The 14,199-nt window shown below is 40.4% G+C and overlaps 1 protein-coding gene across 5 annotated transcripts in view; it reads right to left on the reverse strand.

The window, feature by feature from the left end:
- Nucleotides 1–4,827: 4,827 nt before the first annotated feature.
- LOC149994575 (uncharacterized) overlaps nt 4,828–14,199 on the reverse strand; it is a 61,716-nt gene continuing 52,344 nt past the window's right edge. For 4 of the 5 annotated variants that reach the window (XM_090260666.1, XM_090260670.1, XM_090260668.1 and 1 more), the window contains exon 5: nt 4,828–8,934. In XM_090260666.1, coding sequence (XP_090116792.1) covers nt 7,493–8,934 — 1,442 coding nt within the window. In that variant the 3' untranslated portion in view covers nt 4,828–7,492. Of the gene's footprint in view, nt 8,935–12,956; nt 13,031–14,199 lie in introns of all 5 variants that reach the window. The other variant, XM_090260671.1, reaches the window with a different exon arrangement.

Below are 14,199 nucleotides of genomic sequence, written 5' to 3' on the forward strand. Positions count from 1 at the left end.
TTATCACTAGTGCTTTGAATTCTGTGTCTGTTAGGTTGGCTATCTCCTCGTCACTTATTTCTCCCACTGGAACCTTGATCCATTCCCCCTTTTGGGCCATACTTCTCCGTCTCTTCATTTTGACAGGCTCCTGTGTTTGTTTGCCTGTGTCTTAGGTAGCCCTGTCACTCCTGTTGCATTGTAAGGGATGCAGACTTACGTGTTCGTCAGTACAGGGCGACCCACTTCACTATGTTGTGGTGCTATATGTGGGGGAGAAGTCTGAGAGGGAACAATGCTGCTTGCTCAGCACTTGCCCCTTTTCCAGGCACTTCTTCTGCTTCTGTATAGGACTGACACCTCTCTAGCTTTTGCCCTGGCCATCATTTCCAGAGTGGGTTGGTTTGTGGATGTTCTAAAACCATGGGGGCCCTTTAAACAAGTGGACTCTGCTGAGAGACTGACAGTTTCTTCCTCTGCCCCAACCCCAACTGGTTTGCACAGTCAGAAGCAATTAGGCTTGATTTCCCCCGGCTCTGGGACCATGATCTGTGAGGTCTGGTGAGGAACTGGGAATGCTCCCCAGCTGTCCCTCCTGACTTTTTAAAATGTGTAACTGTGCTTTCCACTGGCCTGTCGCCGCCGCCACTGCTCCCACGCCAACACTGTATCCTCTCCACCCTGCCTACCTGTGTGGATGAGTATTTCTTCTTTATATCTTCGTTTATTGGATTTGCATGCAGCTTGGTTTTCTGGAACTTCTGGTTATCTCTAGTTTTGAGGTAGTTGTATTCCTTCTTAGTTGTGGAGGGAGACAACACGTGTCTGTCTAAGCCTCCATCTTGGCTGGAACTCTGTCCTGCTGTCATTTTAATGTTCAGTTTTGATCTTCAATTCCTAAAATAAGTCCCTTTATCATTATTCTTTTATGATAATGGCTTGGTAATGATGAACTCCTTGTCTGGGAAGCACTTTATATGCCCTTCCATCCTAAGTGATAGCTTTGCTGGATAGAGTAATCTTAGTTGTAAGTCCTTGCTTTTCATCACATTGAATACTGTTTGCCAGTCCCTTCTTGCCTGCAAACTTTTTTGGAGAAATCAGCCGACAGTCTTATAGGCACCCCTTTGTAGGAAACTCTCTGCTTTTCTCTTTCAACTGTTAAGATTCTCTCTTTACAATTAACCTTTGGCGTTTTAATTATGATGTGTCTTGGTATGGTCCTTTTTGGGTCTAGCTTGTTTGGGACTCTCCGTGCTTCCTGGAATTGTATGTCTATTTCCTTCACCAAGTTTGGGGAGTTTTCCTTCATTATTTTCTCACATAAGTTTTCAATTTCTTGCTCTTTCTCTTCTTCTGACCCTCCTATAAGATGTTGGCACTTTTAAGGTTGTCCCAGAGATTTCTAAGCCTCTCCTCATTTTTTTCAATTCTTGTTTCTTCATTCTGTATTGATTATTTCATCTTTATGTTCCAAATTGTTTATCTGAACCCTGGCTTCCTTCTCTTCACCATTGTGGATTTTCCTTTGTTCCACTTAGCATAGCCTTTATTTTTCCCTAATGCCTTTGTTGTACTTAATCTTGTCTCTCAAGTCTGTGAGCATCATTATTACCAGTGTTTTGAACTCATCTGTTAGGTTGACTATCACCTTGTCCCTTAGTTCTCCCAGTGGAACCTTGGCCTGCTCCCGCTTTTGGCCATACGGCTCTGCTTCCTCAACTTGACCACCTCCTGTATTTGCCTGTGTCTTAGGTAGAGCTGTCGTACCTGTTACATTGTAAGGGGAAGGGCCTTATGTATTTGTCAGTGCGAGGCGACTTGTTTCACACTGTGTGGCACTGTATGTGGGGGATGGGTCTGAGAGATAACAATGGTGTTTACTCAGCACTCACACCTTTTCCAGGCACTTCCCCTGTTTCCTGTATGGGATGGTGCCCCTCTTGCTGTTGTCCAGTTTTGGGTTCCCAGAGTGGGTGGGTTTGCAGATGTTCTAGGACTGTGGGGGTCCTCTACTAAACAAATGGACTCTGCGGAGAGATCAGCAGTTTCTTCCACCAACCCAACCCCAAATGGCTTCCATAGTCAGAATAATGCTTTATTTCCCCCCCATGCTAGAGCCATGAGCTGCACAGTCTGGTCTGGGATTGCTCCCCAGATGTCCCTCCTGACTTACGTGTGACTGCTCTTCCCACTGGCTGGCCACAGCCACTGCCTTGTTTCTGCTGCCACACCACATCCTTTCTGCCCATTCTCCATCCCTCCTGTCTGGATAGTATTGCTTCTTTATATCTTTGTTGGACTTCCATGCCACTCAATTTTCTGGTAGTTCTGGTTGTTTTTAGTTTTGAGGTAGTTGTATTTCTTCTTATTGTTGTGGAGGGTGGTCAAGAGTGTCTACCTGCACTACACCCCCATCATGGCCGGAAGTCTCTTTGAGCATTCTTATAACCAGTGTTTTGAACTTTGCATCTGATAGCTTGCTTAACTCCCTTTCATTCAGGTTTTTTTTTTTTTTGTGGAGTTTTCATGTGTTCTCTCATTTGGGTCATGTTTATCTTCTCATTTTGGCAGCCTCTCTGTGTTTGTTTCTATGAATTAGGTAGAGCTGCCATGACTCCCTGTCTTGGTAGCATGGTCTAACATAGTAGGTGTCCTGTAGGGTCCATTGGCAAAGGTTCCCCTATCACCAAATCTGGGTACTCGAGGTGCACCATTCATGTGTGCTGAGTACTTCCTCCTCTTGTAGTTGAGCCTTGATTATTATTGGCAGGTCAAATGGGAGGGATTTACCCAGGCCAGCCAACTGCAAGGACTGGCTGTGACCACTGACCACCAACCTCCACACTCCATGGAGGATAAGCTGTGCAGGGACAAGGTAGTAGTGCCTTAATGTGGCCTATAGCTCTTCACTGGGAGCACAGGCTCTGGGATCTCCCTGGTGGGGCAGGCTATAGTCAGCCCCAACCTGCTTTGCCCAAGGCATCCTGCCTGGGTTATAAAGCAATCAGATATGTCTGCTACTTGTTCTGGGCTTAGAGATTCCCAGGAAAAGACAAGCTATGCATCTAGCCTGGCTGCTGCTAATGCTGGGCCTGGGGCCATTTAGCAAGTTGTATGGGGCCTGGGGACTCACTGAGGCTGGCTGTTGCTTATTTGAGAGGATTTAGGGTGTTGTGAAGCCTGTAAGTTGGGTGGAATGGAGTCTTGGAGGGGTCTCCAGGGTGGCACAAACAGTGTTAGCAAGGTTGATAGACTCAGATGTTACTGGCCTGCTGGTTCTGTGGCTCTGTGAGAAGAGGGTTCAAAAAGGGACAATGGCCTCTGCCTGATATTTTGTCTGGGCAACAGCTGTAACCCAGCTCTCACATTGATGCCAGATACTTCAGTTCCTCCTTGTATGCCACTGGTGCTTTTCAAACTGTTACCCTGTGCTGGAGCTCAGAGGGAGTGAGTCTGAATAAGTCTGTTGTAGATTCTCTTAAGAATTGCTTGGGACTCCAGAAGTTTCTCCCATTGACTAAGTCCCTGCTGGTTTTTGCAGCCAGAAGTTCCTGGCACTGGAATCCTGGGTTGGTGCTGGGACTCTTTCCTCCCTTCTGAATTTCTGTCCACCACACATGGATGTGGGACCAGCCCATTCTGCTTCTCTACTCTTCCTACCAGTCTGAATGGATGTGGTTTCTTTAATTCTGCAGTTGTCAGACTTCAACTCAATTTCTGGCTGTTCTATAGTTTAGTTGTAATTTTGATGTGGTTGTGTGAGGAGGCAAGCCATGTTTACCTATGTCACCATCTTGACCAGAAGTCTCTCTGTTTCTTGATTAAAAATTTTTTTGGTTTTGAGTTGTAGTTGTTTATAACTTTTGGATATTAACACCTTATCAGATATATCATTGGCAAATATTTTCTTCCATTCAGTAGGCTATCTTTTCATTTTGTTTGCTTTGTTGTATAAAAGTTTTTTAGTTTGATGTCATCCTATTTATTCATTTTCTTGTTTCCCTTGCCCAAGGAGATATATCAGAAAAAAATTTTGCTCAGAGAAATGTCAAGAGTTCCTATGTTTTATTCTAGGAATTTTATGGTTTTGAGTCTTATATTTAAGTATTTAATCCACTTTGAACTTATTCTTGTACTTGATGTAAGAAGGTAATCATTTCATTTTTTCATGTATCTGTACAATTTTTCCAACACTACTTATTGAATACTGCCTTTACCCCAGTGTATATTCTTGCCTCATCTATTAAATATTATCTGACCATATAGATGTGGGTTGATTTTTGGGCTATTTTGTTTCATTGATCTATATGTCTGTTTCTATGACAGTATCATGTTGTTTACTATGTGATCATGCCTTGTTTTACCTGGCTCTAGTAACTTCAGTTCTTTTAAAGGGCACACCTCTTAAAATAATATGTACAACTTTAAGAACAGACTTATGAAATAAATATGCCAGTGGAAATATAATTTAGTGATCATTTCTCATGTTTATAAAGATTAAAATTTTGTTATAAATTGTTTACTAATGGGTTGTCTGATATTTAGCTATGACTGATTCAACTTACCACATAACATATGCTTACATTACTCATTTAACATATCTATTATTTCTAGGGTATGGTGCAAAAGTCAACCCACTGGATGATTAATCCAAATGTTAAAACTGTCTAATTATCATGAGGTATGTTTAAGTGATTTCACAGCCGTTGAATATGCTAACGCTGTAATAGTTTGTTTACTCTTTGAGTAGCAAGTTTAGTACCTAGTTTTAAATATGTAAATTATATATACACATTACATTTTTTAACAATTAGGTCATTTTATTCTGTATAAAAAAGTGTCCAATAGTCTGCTAGATTTGACTTGGTATTTTAATTCAAATATTCAAATACCATGAGTATTATGGATTATTTTTTATAGCTGATTTGGATTTGGATGCAGTCCTTATCCAAATTTAGTCAAAGGGTTATGCTAGCCTCATAACTGTGACTCTTTGTGTACTGAAGACGTAGAGAAGATTTTATCTGTAAGATACTCTGGTAGTAGAGGAATGACATGGCATAGTCCTTTATTGAATTTTCTTGGTTCCTACTTTATTCAGGAAAATAACATTTTTCTAGAATTTCAGATAACTGTAAAAAGATGAATATAAAGACACACTGTAAAATGCTGACTATAAACATATTTTATAAACACATTTCCTACATATTATTAAATAGCAGTTGAGTATGTATATACACATAGGCATACTGCACTTTGCCTTTGTTGCATGTCACAGATGTTGCACTTTTTACAAACTGAAGGCAAGACTCTCCAAAAGCAAAAAGATTATGATTCACTTTAATTCCAAACTCACTATATTGTGGTGTTCTGAAACCAAACCCATAATATGTCTGAGGTATGCATGTATATGTTTAAGAAAATAATGCTTTCCTCCAGTTTCAGTTACATACAAGGAGATGAATATAAACATTTTCTCATCTTACTAAAGTATGGTAAATATGTATGTGTATATATTTATAAAAATATTTTCCCCAGGACTCAGGTATATTATTAAAAAATTGAGTACAAGCTTATAACAGATATGCACAGTTTCTTATTTCATATAAGTCCAGGAACAGGGCAGTTCTGAATTATTGCATCAGCTCAACAATGTCAAATACACAGGTAATTCCAATATATCCCATTTCACTCTCAGCCTCTCACCTCTCTGGTTGCAAAATGGCCACAATTCTAGGTATCACACAGACATATAGACATGCTTCCTATATGAGGATCATTTCTTATTTTTTAGAAAAGAAAATTTAACTGAAACTCACTTGCAGACTTTCGCTCCTTTCTTCTATGGTTAAGACTATAATACATACACCCAGATTCAAAGCAAGCTAGGTTAGTAAGCACCTGGCATTTAGACTTAAGTATGTGGCAGGTGATCCTGGTGAAGAGATAATAGTTAATGCCAATACATAGGCAAACACGACGTGTCTGCCACAATAATTCTTCCTTATTTCTTTAAATCTCCTCCATTTGTGTAGTTGCATATGCTCTGTCATTCTTGTTTTGGGGGAGGTATAATGTTTTTCATTTAAAACATTTTCAAGGTTTTTTCTAACTTTTATTTGTGGCTCTGCACCAATATTGTTAGAACTTTTCAACATACTAGAGTTAAATGCTTATTCATTCTCTCTCTCATTCCTTTGATTCAACAATGTTTACTGGGATACCATGAATGCCAATTACAGTGAAGTGAGAATAAATCCTAGTCTTAATTTTTCCTGTTTTCTACACTTAATGAAAGTTAATTTTCCTCAGAGTATAACTTTGCTGTATCCTACAAATTTCCACATGTAGTCTTCTCTTTGTCACTCATTACTAATTATAATTTGCCTTAATTTCCTTTTTAATGTAAAAATCATTTATACAGATATCTTTTAAACTTCCTTATAGAAAAAAATGGATTTTGGCTAAGGTGTTGTTATTTTCTAATTCTTCAGAACAGAAGTCAGAGTGTGTGCCCTATGTCATTTTTATTTTGAAAGGTTTTAATACATCTTTCTGCTGACTTCAGTGATACCCATCCTATTGGGGTTCTTTACATTATGAATCTCCTGATGGGACAAAAAGGCAAGCTATGAATGAAAGTTTCAGTTTTTAATTTTCCCCCAGTAGGAATTACTTAACCTTCAATGAAGATGTTCATGTAGTCACTGAAACTAAAATGCCCTCCTCTCGTATAATCTCTAATAATGCACAACTATGAAGATAAAAAAGGAATAACGAAAGCATTTCTTATCTAACAATACTTTCAATACTTTGCAGACACTTTTCTAAAAGATAATTCTTTAATTTTCACAATGCTACTAATAAATATGGTGCAAATATTAACTTACACATGAGAAAATTTAGACATACTTAAGTAATTTGCCCGATAAGTTATAGTGGTGAAGGCAAATAAAGACTAAATATTGGTTAATCCCTTTCCCACTCTTGTTCAGCTCAGGTTAATTTTAGAGAATGAACTTGTAAATATGAACAAGATGTGGGAAGTACAAACTAATTTGCTACAATCTTAATATTAATATAGCCTTCCTCAAGTATGAATTATCAGGTGAATAACTTGTTAGCTAAAGCAAATTTGTGTCCCATATATATGCCATTTATGTTATAAATCCTCTAATTTCACCTCAGGGCTAATGACCCTGATGTTGACAAATGTTTGAATGATTAATATCTCTAACATATTTGCTGCCATCCTAAGCCTTCCCACTTTCCTTACATTCATGTTTTAAAAACTTTTTCACCAATTGAACTCTAATATCAAATGAATTCTGAAACACAAATAAACACTCAAAATCCCTAACATTCTGGCCCTTACTTAAGACTACATTCACTGTACAAAAAAAGTTATCCTTAAATGCTTTACTACATCCCTTATAATCACAGGGGTTTTGTTTATGTTTTACTAGCATGAATTTCAGATGTCAATTAAATTCTAAACCTTCCTACATCTTCATTCACTCCTCTGTCCTGTATGAATTTTTTGATGTTGACTAAGGTGTGAGCCACGAATAAAGGCCTTCCCACACTGCTTACATTCATAAGGTTTCTCACCAGTGTGAATTTTCTGGTGTCGACTAAGTTCTGAGCCACGACCAAAGGCCTTGCCACATTCCTTACACTCATAGGGTTTTTCACCATTATGTCTTCTCTCATGATGAGTAAGTTCTGACCTTCGAATAAAAGCTTTCTCACATTTCTTACATTTATGGGGCCTCTCACCAGTGTGAATTTTTTGATGTCGAATAAGTTCTGTGCTACAAGTAAAGGCCATTCCACATTCCCTACATTTATATGGTTTCTCACCAGTGTGAGCTCTTTGATGTCGAGTAAGTTCTGAGCCTCGGCGAAAGGACTTCCCACATTCCTTACATTTATATGGCTTCTCCCCAGTATGAACACTCTGATGTCGAATAAGATGTGAATCAGAGATAAAAGCTTTCCCACATTCCTTACATTTATGAGGTTTCTCACCAGTATGAATTCTTTGATGAAGACTCAGTTGTGAGGCACAACTATAAGCCTTTCCACATTCCTTACATTCATAGCGTCTTTCACCAGTATGAATTATTTGATGGAGACTAAGTTGTGTGTCATAACGAAAAGCTTTACCACATTCTTTACATTTATGGGGTTTCTCACCAGTATGGATCCTTTGATGTCGGAAAAGGTGTGAGGGACGAGTGAAGGCTTTTCCGCATTCCTTACATTCATAGTATTTCTCATCTGTATGAATTCTCTGATGTAAATTAAGTTGTGAAGTAGTTGGAAAGGCCTTCTCACACTCATTACATTTATAGGGTTTCTCACCAATATGAATCCTTTGATGTTTAATAAGCTGTGAGCTAGAAGGAAAGGCTTTCCCACAGTCTTTACATTTAAGAACTTTCTCACAAGTATTGATGCTTTGAGGTTTAGTAATTTCAGAGTCATGAATAAAGTTATGTCTCTTATTTTCATTACTTTTCTTTCTTTCATGAATTCTCTGATGGTTATTCAAGTCTGACCTACTATTAAAGGCTTTCCCACATTCTCCATATTTAGAGTTTTTTTCCTTATTATGACTGCTTTTGTGTTGAATGTGGTCTGATTGGTACCTGAAAACTTCCTTACATTCCTTGCATTCACATTTCATTCCAGTATGAATTATCTGAGGTATTCTATAAACTGTGCACTGAATGAAAGCAGAACTTTCTTCAGAAGTTATTACAGCTGATCTGAAATGTCCATCCTGTTGTTTCACCAAGAAGCATTTGAGTTCACTATTATTTCTGACCCTAGAGCACACAAGGTTAGAGCATATAGGTCTTTTTGTTATCTCTTGTTGCAATGATTTAATTTCACAACTGCCCTCTTTTGGAGATAAATTCCTGATTTCTCTTCTGGACTCCCAATCTGTAAGATAACAAGAAAGAAAATGGGAGGTATTTCTTTCATGTTGCAGTGAAAGAATTCTAAGGTAGAAATGACAAACAAAAATAGCAAATAAATAGCTCTTAACACTGCATTACAATTTGAAAAATAAGGAGGGTGCAGGGGAAAATAAGAATAGAGAAAATGAGGGAGTGGTTATTAACCTCTCATGAGAATCAGAATCAGCTGGGGAACTTGTGAAAATATGATGTCCAGGAACCATCTAAGACCAACTAAATGAGAATCTAAAGAAGTAGGACAGACTTCCAGCCAAGATGGGGTGTAGGTAGAAACACTGCATCTCCCTCACAACTAAGAAGGAATTTACAACCACTTAAAAAGTTAAAAACCCAGAATATCCAGAAAAATCAAACTACATAAAAGTTCAACAAACAAAGAAAGAAGAAATATTCAGCCAGAAAGGTAGGAGGGGCAGAGCCTGAATGGAGAGAATGAGGTGCATCACTGCACCAGTGGCTGTGGGGATGATGCTTGGCTGTTGGCACTGGAGGTTGGTGGCGGCGGCGGCAGCAGCGGCAGCAGCAGCAGCATCAGCAGCATCAGCAGCAGCCGCAGCAGCACAGGGACTGTAGCCATAGTGAAAAGCTCATTCATACATTTTAAACCTAGGAAGCAATCCCAGCCCCAGACCAGACTGCGCAGCTCATGGTTCCAGTACCAGGGAATACAGCACATTGCTTCTGATTGTGAAAACCAGTGGGGGATTAGGGTGGAGAGATGAACTGCTGGTCTCTCAACGGAGGTAGCTTGTTTAGTATGAGAAGGCGGAGAAGTGCCTGGAAAAGGGGCAAGTGTGGGGCAAGTAGCAGTGTTTCCTTTCAGACCCCTCCACCACTTACATCTCCACAACACAGTGAAATGGGTCACCATCGTCGTCGTCGTCGTCGGCAGCCATCCGTCTCGAGAGACGATGGTGTAGCTTCTTAAGAGTCTATCTGCACCGCCGAGAATGGTTGTGCAGTCCGACTCGGGAGTGACACGGTATCTGTCTCCTCCCATGTTGAATCGACATCTTGCGATGACGCTGGAGTGTCCTCTCCAGTGGAGCTGAAGCTACAGAGCCTGGGCAGGGTGATATGGAGGGTCTGCTGTTGCCCATGCAGCAGACCCCCCCTCTCTTCGCAGCTGAAGGATCCAAGGGAAAGACGGAGTCAATACAGCTTGGCTTCAGGTGCGCCGCAGGAGTTGCCGGTGGTGACTACAACGTCAAACCGCCTTAGGGACTCCGGCTCCGGATTTTCTGTCGGGGTTTACTCCCTTAGCCTTTCCCCTGAAGAGGTATGCCGCAAGGCAGCGGAGGTTTTTTGGAGTCAGAGTTTTCCTTCTCTGATGTGCATGTACATACCTTCCCTAATATATCACTATAATTCATTCAAATACTTCATTCTGACTTCTAATCAAATGCCAACTTGAGATCACTCTTTAGAAAACAGGACCCTCATCACTCTACTTCCTCTTTTTACAGTGCACATTTATCATGTATATATATATTTCCCCAACATTATTATGACAACTATCAAACAACAACATTAAAAGAATTAGACCATGAATCCCCATAGTCCCACTACCTAGATTCTAAAATAAACATTTGGCTCTACTTGCCTTATCAAATATTTATCCCTCTATCAACCCATCTTGCAAACATCAGTATATTTACTTCTAAACTCAACAGATATTATACTGTGACTTCTTTATTTCTGTATTATCTGCCTTTCACTGTACCTGCACATAGTATATAACTATTTGTTTGATGAATAAATGGTCATTGGTATTTTTAAATCTCCAAGTGTGATTCTGAGGCAACTCAAAGAGTGGGACTCACTGTTTAAATATAGTGCACGCTCCCTGCACTTAACAATAAAATATTAGGTTGGACAAAAAGTCCATATGGTTTTTTCCATAAAATAAAAGACACATTTTTCACTTTCACCAATAACTTTACTGATATGGGTATTTTGAGTATGTTGGTTATCTCCTACATTGTATAATGTTGATTGTTCTTAATTAGTGTCTAAATTTGATCACTATTAACTTCAGCTGGCCTACTTGACCCTGGAACATCATCCAGTGAGAAATCTCTAGCACAAAGCTTGGCAAACCACTTTTGACATGTTTGATCAGCACCTCTTCCATACACTGCACAAATCTTTTTGTATTTCAGTTGCGTTTTTTACCTTTTTGAAATAATAAAGCATAATATGCTGAAAATCTTGCATATTTTCTTCCATCTTCAATATTAAAAGGTTACACAAAAATTCACAAATTTTGATAAGACTTTTAAAAAATGCACAGTGATATGACAGCTGTCAGAAAACAATCTAATAAAATTGTTTTGAATGAAGTTAAAGACAACTAAGTGCTATTCGAGCAATTTTACAGGAAAAAGAAAAAAACACATGAACTTTTTGACCTGCAAAATTGCATTATCTGGACCCTGCTTCCTATTCATCTTCCTTTTAAGGTACTCCCTTCAACTGATCACATGCCAACTATACTGGCTTCCATTTGACTTCTTTATCATGCTAATTACTTGCTTATCTTAGACCCTATCAGGAAATGTTTCATCTCCATGAATGTGCTCTGTTCTAAGATCTTGGCATGGCCAGCTTTGCTCTTGCTATTTTAATTTTTGTCAAATACTCTGTTCTTTGCCTTCATAATCTTTTTCTCAATTCTGGAATCACATATTTGTTCATCAGTGTATCTACTGGTATAACTTCTCTCAAAGTGACTCAGATTAGCATAATATTTCACTTACCATGCTATAAACAATCTCCAACACATAGTTCAATTAATGTTAAGTAAAGTAACTATGGGTATTCCAGTGGAAACAGAAAAAAATCATGCTGAAGATCGTCAGTCTAAAGGCAGCCAGGGTGGAAAATTACTGACCCACTTGAAAAATTGCTGACCCCATGGCCAGAATAATGAAATGTGGCAGTTATAGTTCCCTAATCAGGTGCAAAACAGGAACTCCTGTAGAGTATCTGGAACCACAGTATTGCGGTTTGCTAGCTTAAAAGTGCGCCTCAGTAGAGGCCGTGTGGGACTCCTACATGCTCTCGTGCAAGTCCAGGAGTAGATTCCCTCTCACCCAGTCCCTGCTTGCTCAATAAACTGCTTATGCCTTATGTCTAGTCTTCAGACTCTCCTTCCAGTGACTGCGCCTAACAAAGATAATAAAATTAGGAGAGTGACTTGGGAATCAGAGTAATCATGTCATGTTTTTAATGACATTTAACAGGTGATGGAGATGTTAGCTGCCAACTTCAATATGCTCTCCTCCATCTCTTACAGTAATGGGGTAGGTTGGAGCAGAGGTCCCTGGAAAACAGGAGAACCCCCAAAGCAAAAAGACAGGGGAGCAGGAAAGGGTGCTGAAGGAGAAGGCACTGTAATTAAGGCACACTGCATAACAAAGACAGATTAATGCAGCCACGCCTTCCTGAAGGGAGGGGCTGTGGAAGGAGGCTGCTGCCAGGGCAAACTGTAAACAAAGACAACCTGGCTTGTGAACTCGTGGAGGCAGAGCTACTTGTGACATAGTACAGTGGGATGGGGTGGAGCTCATACAGCACCTGCATGAGCTATGGGAGCTGGACAACCCACCCTGGATTAATAGATGCATGTGTGCCTTTATGTGGCTGGGAAACTTGCCCTGACTAAAAATGGCAGCCAACAGGGGGTCAAAGACAATGCAGAGCTGACAAAAATGGTAGACAGTAATGCACCATAGAAGGAGCTGGATGTTTGTTCACACAGGAATTTCTGAGCTAAGCCTTTAATTGCAGCACATCAGGAACCACAAGGTCTGTAGGTCTGTAAGTCTGTGGGCTTTTTGTCCTAACTAGCCAGGTTAGCCGCAGGAATCCGAGGTCCAGAGGCTGGGAGAGTTCCTGGAAACTGCACGCTTTGGAAACATTCTCAGTGTCTATCCCACACAGAACATGGCAAAAGAGCTGGCAGTGCTGCAGGGGACCTACCTGGCCAAGTACAGAAGACACTCTGGTGAGCTGATGGCTGGAGAAAAGGCAACTCTGGATGACAGAAACTGACACTGTAAGAAGAATTCAGACAGGTACACACAGACTCGTGAGAGATGCTTGGAGCTGAGCTATGACCGGGAATGGTAAGCTGCAGATTTCTGCAATTCTTGAAGGACAGTACTTTTGAGTGGCTGATCTGGCTTAGCAGAGGGAGGCAGGGCTATTCATTTTGGGGTGTTTAAAGGGAGCAGAACTTAATGGCAGAAATCTGCTATTAGTCTAAAACTGTAGAGGTTTTAAATAACCCCTTTCATTTTTCACCAAAGTCTTGTCTTGGGAGCCATGTCTCTTGGCAGCAGGCAATTGAACCCACATCTGTTGTAGAATACCACTGGCTGATTCTGTAACATTCCCATGCACATGGCATGGACAAGCCAGCCAGCACCATTGGAGTGCATTGCTACCTATGCCTGTACCAGTACCCTAGAACATCAACAGTTTTACACAACAATGAAAATTTTATGTAATTCTGAGAAAATCTGAATGGAAATGGAGGATAATTTATGAGAGGTTTCATGGTATTGTGACAAAAAAATACAACTTTAGGGCCAGGATGCCTGCTTGTAAATACCAATCCCATGATTTTCTAATGGCATGAACCAGAGAGGTACCTAACTACTCAAAATTCCAGAAGGCTGGTTTGAGACAGAAAGATGCTTGCTCTCCTAAATGGTCAGTTTAAGTTGTTGAAGCTTTATGAAGGCGCTGTGCTGCTTGGATTATTCCCTTTGCTCTTGTTATGGTCCAGGGTCACTGAACTGGCCCGGAGCAGGATGCAGAAAAGACCAACAGCTGGGAAATCTAGAGAGATGAATAAGCCTGGCACAACTGGTGAGCAGAGAAGATTATTTTGTGACTAATTAAGGTCTGTATCTGGGACCTAATGAAAATGCCACACCCTGGATGCTGTTAAGATTGTCCCTGGGAGAAGGGGACCTAAGCAAGGTCTATATTGACAGCCTTGGTTCCCACGCCATCCCCACCGTCTCCCTGCCTGCCTGCAGCTGCCTGGGAGTTTCCCATGATAGTGGGGTACATCAACCCGAGCTCCATTTGCCCTTGATGAGCCCTAGACTCATCGCTGCGAGATAATGACTGAATTCAATAGTTTCTTTTTTCTTCCCCCTATAAAACAGCCCCTCCTTCCCTAGGACCCTGGAGTCAGGCCATTTGCGGCAGG

This window comes from Furipterus horrens, unplaced genomic scaffold (genome assembly GCF_987537825.1).
Source record: "Furipterus horrens unplaced genomic scaffold, mFurHor1.1.pri manual_scaffold_13, whole genome shotgun sequence".
Taxonomy (NCBI): domain Eukaryota; kingdom Metazoa; phylum Chordata; class Mammalia; order Chiroptera; family Furipteridae; genus Furipterus; species Furipterus horrens.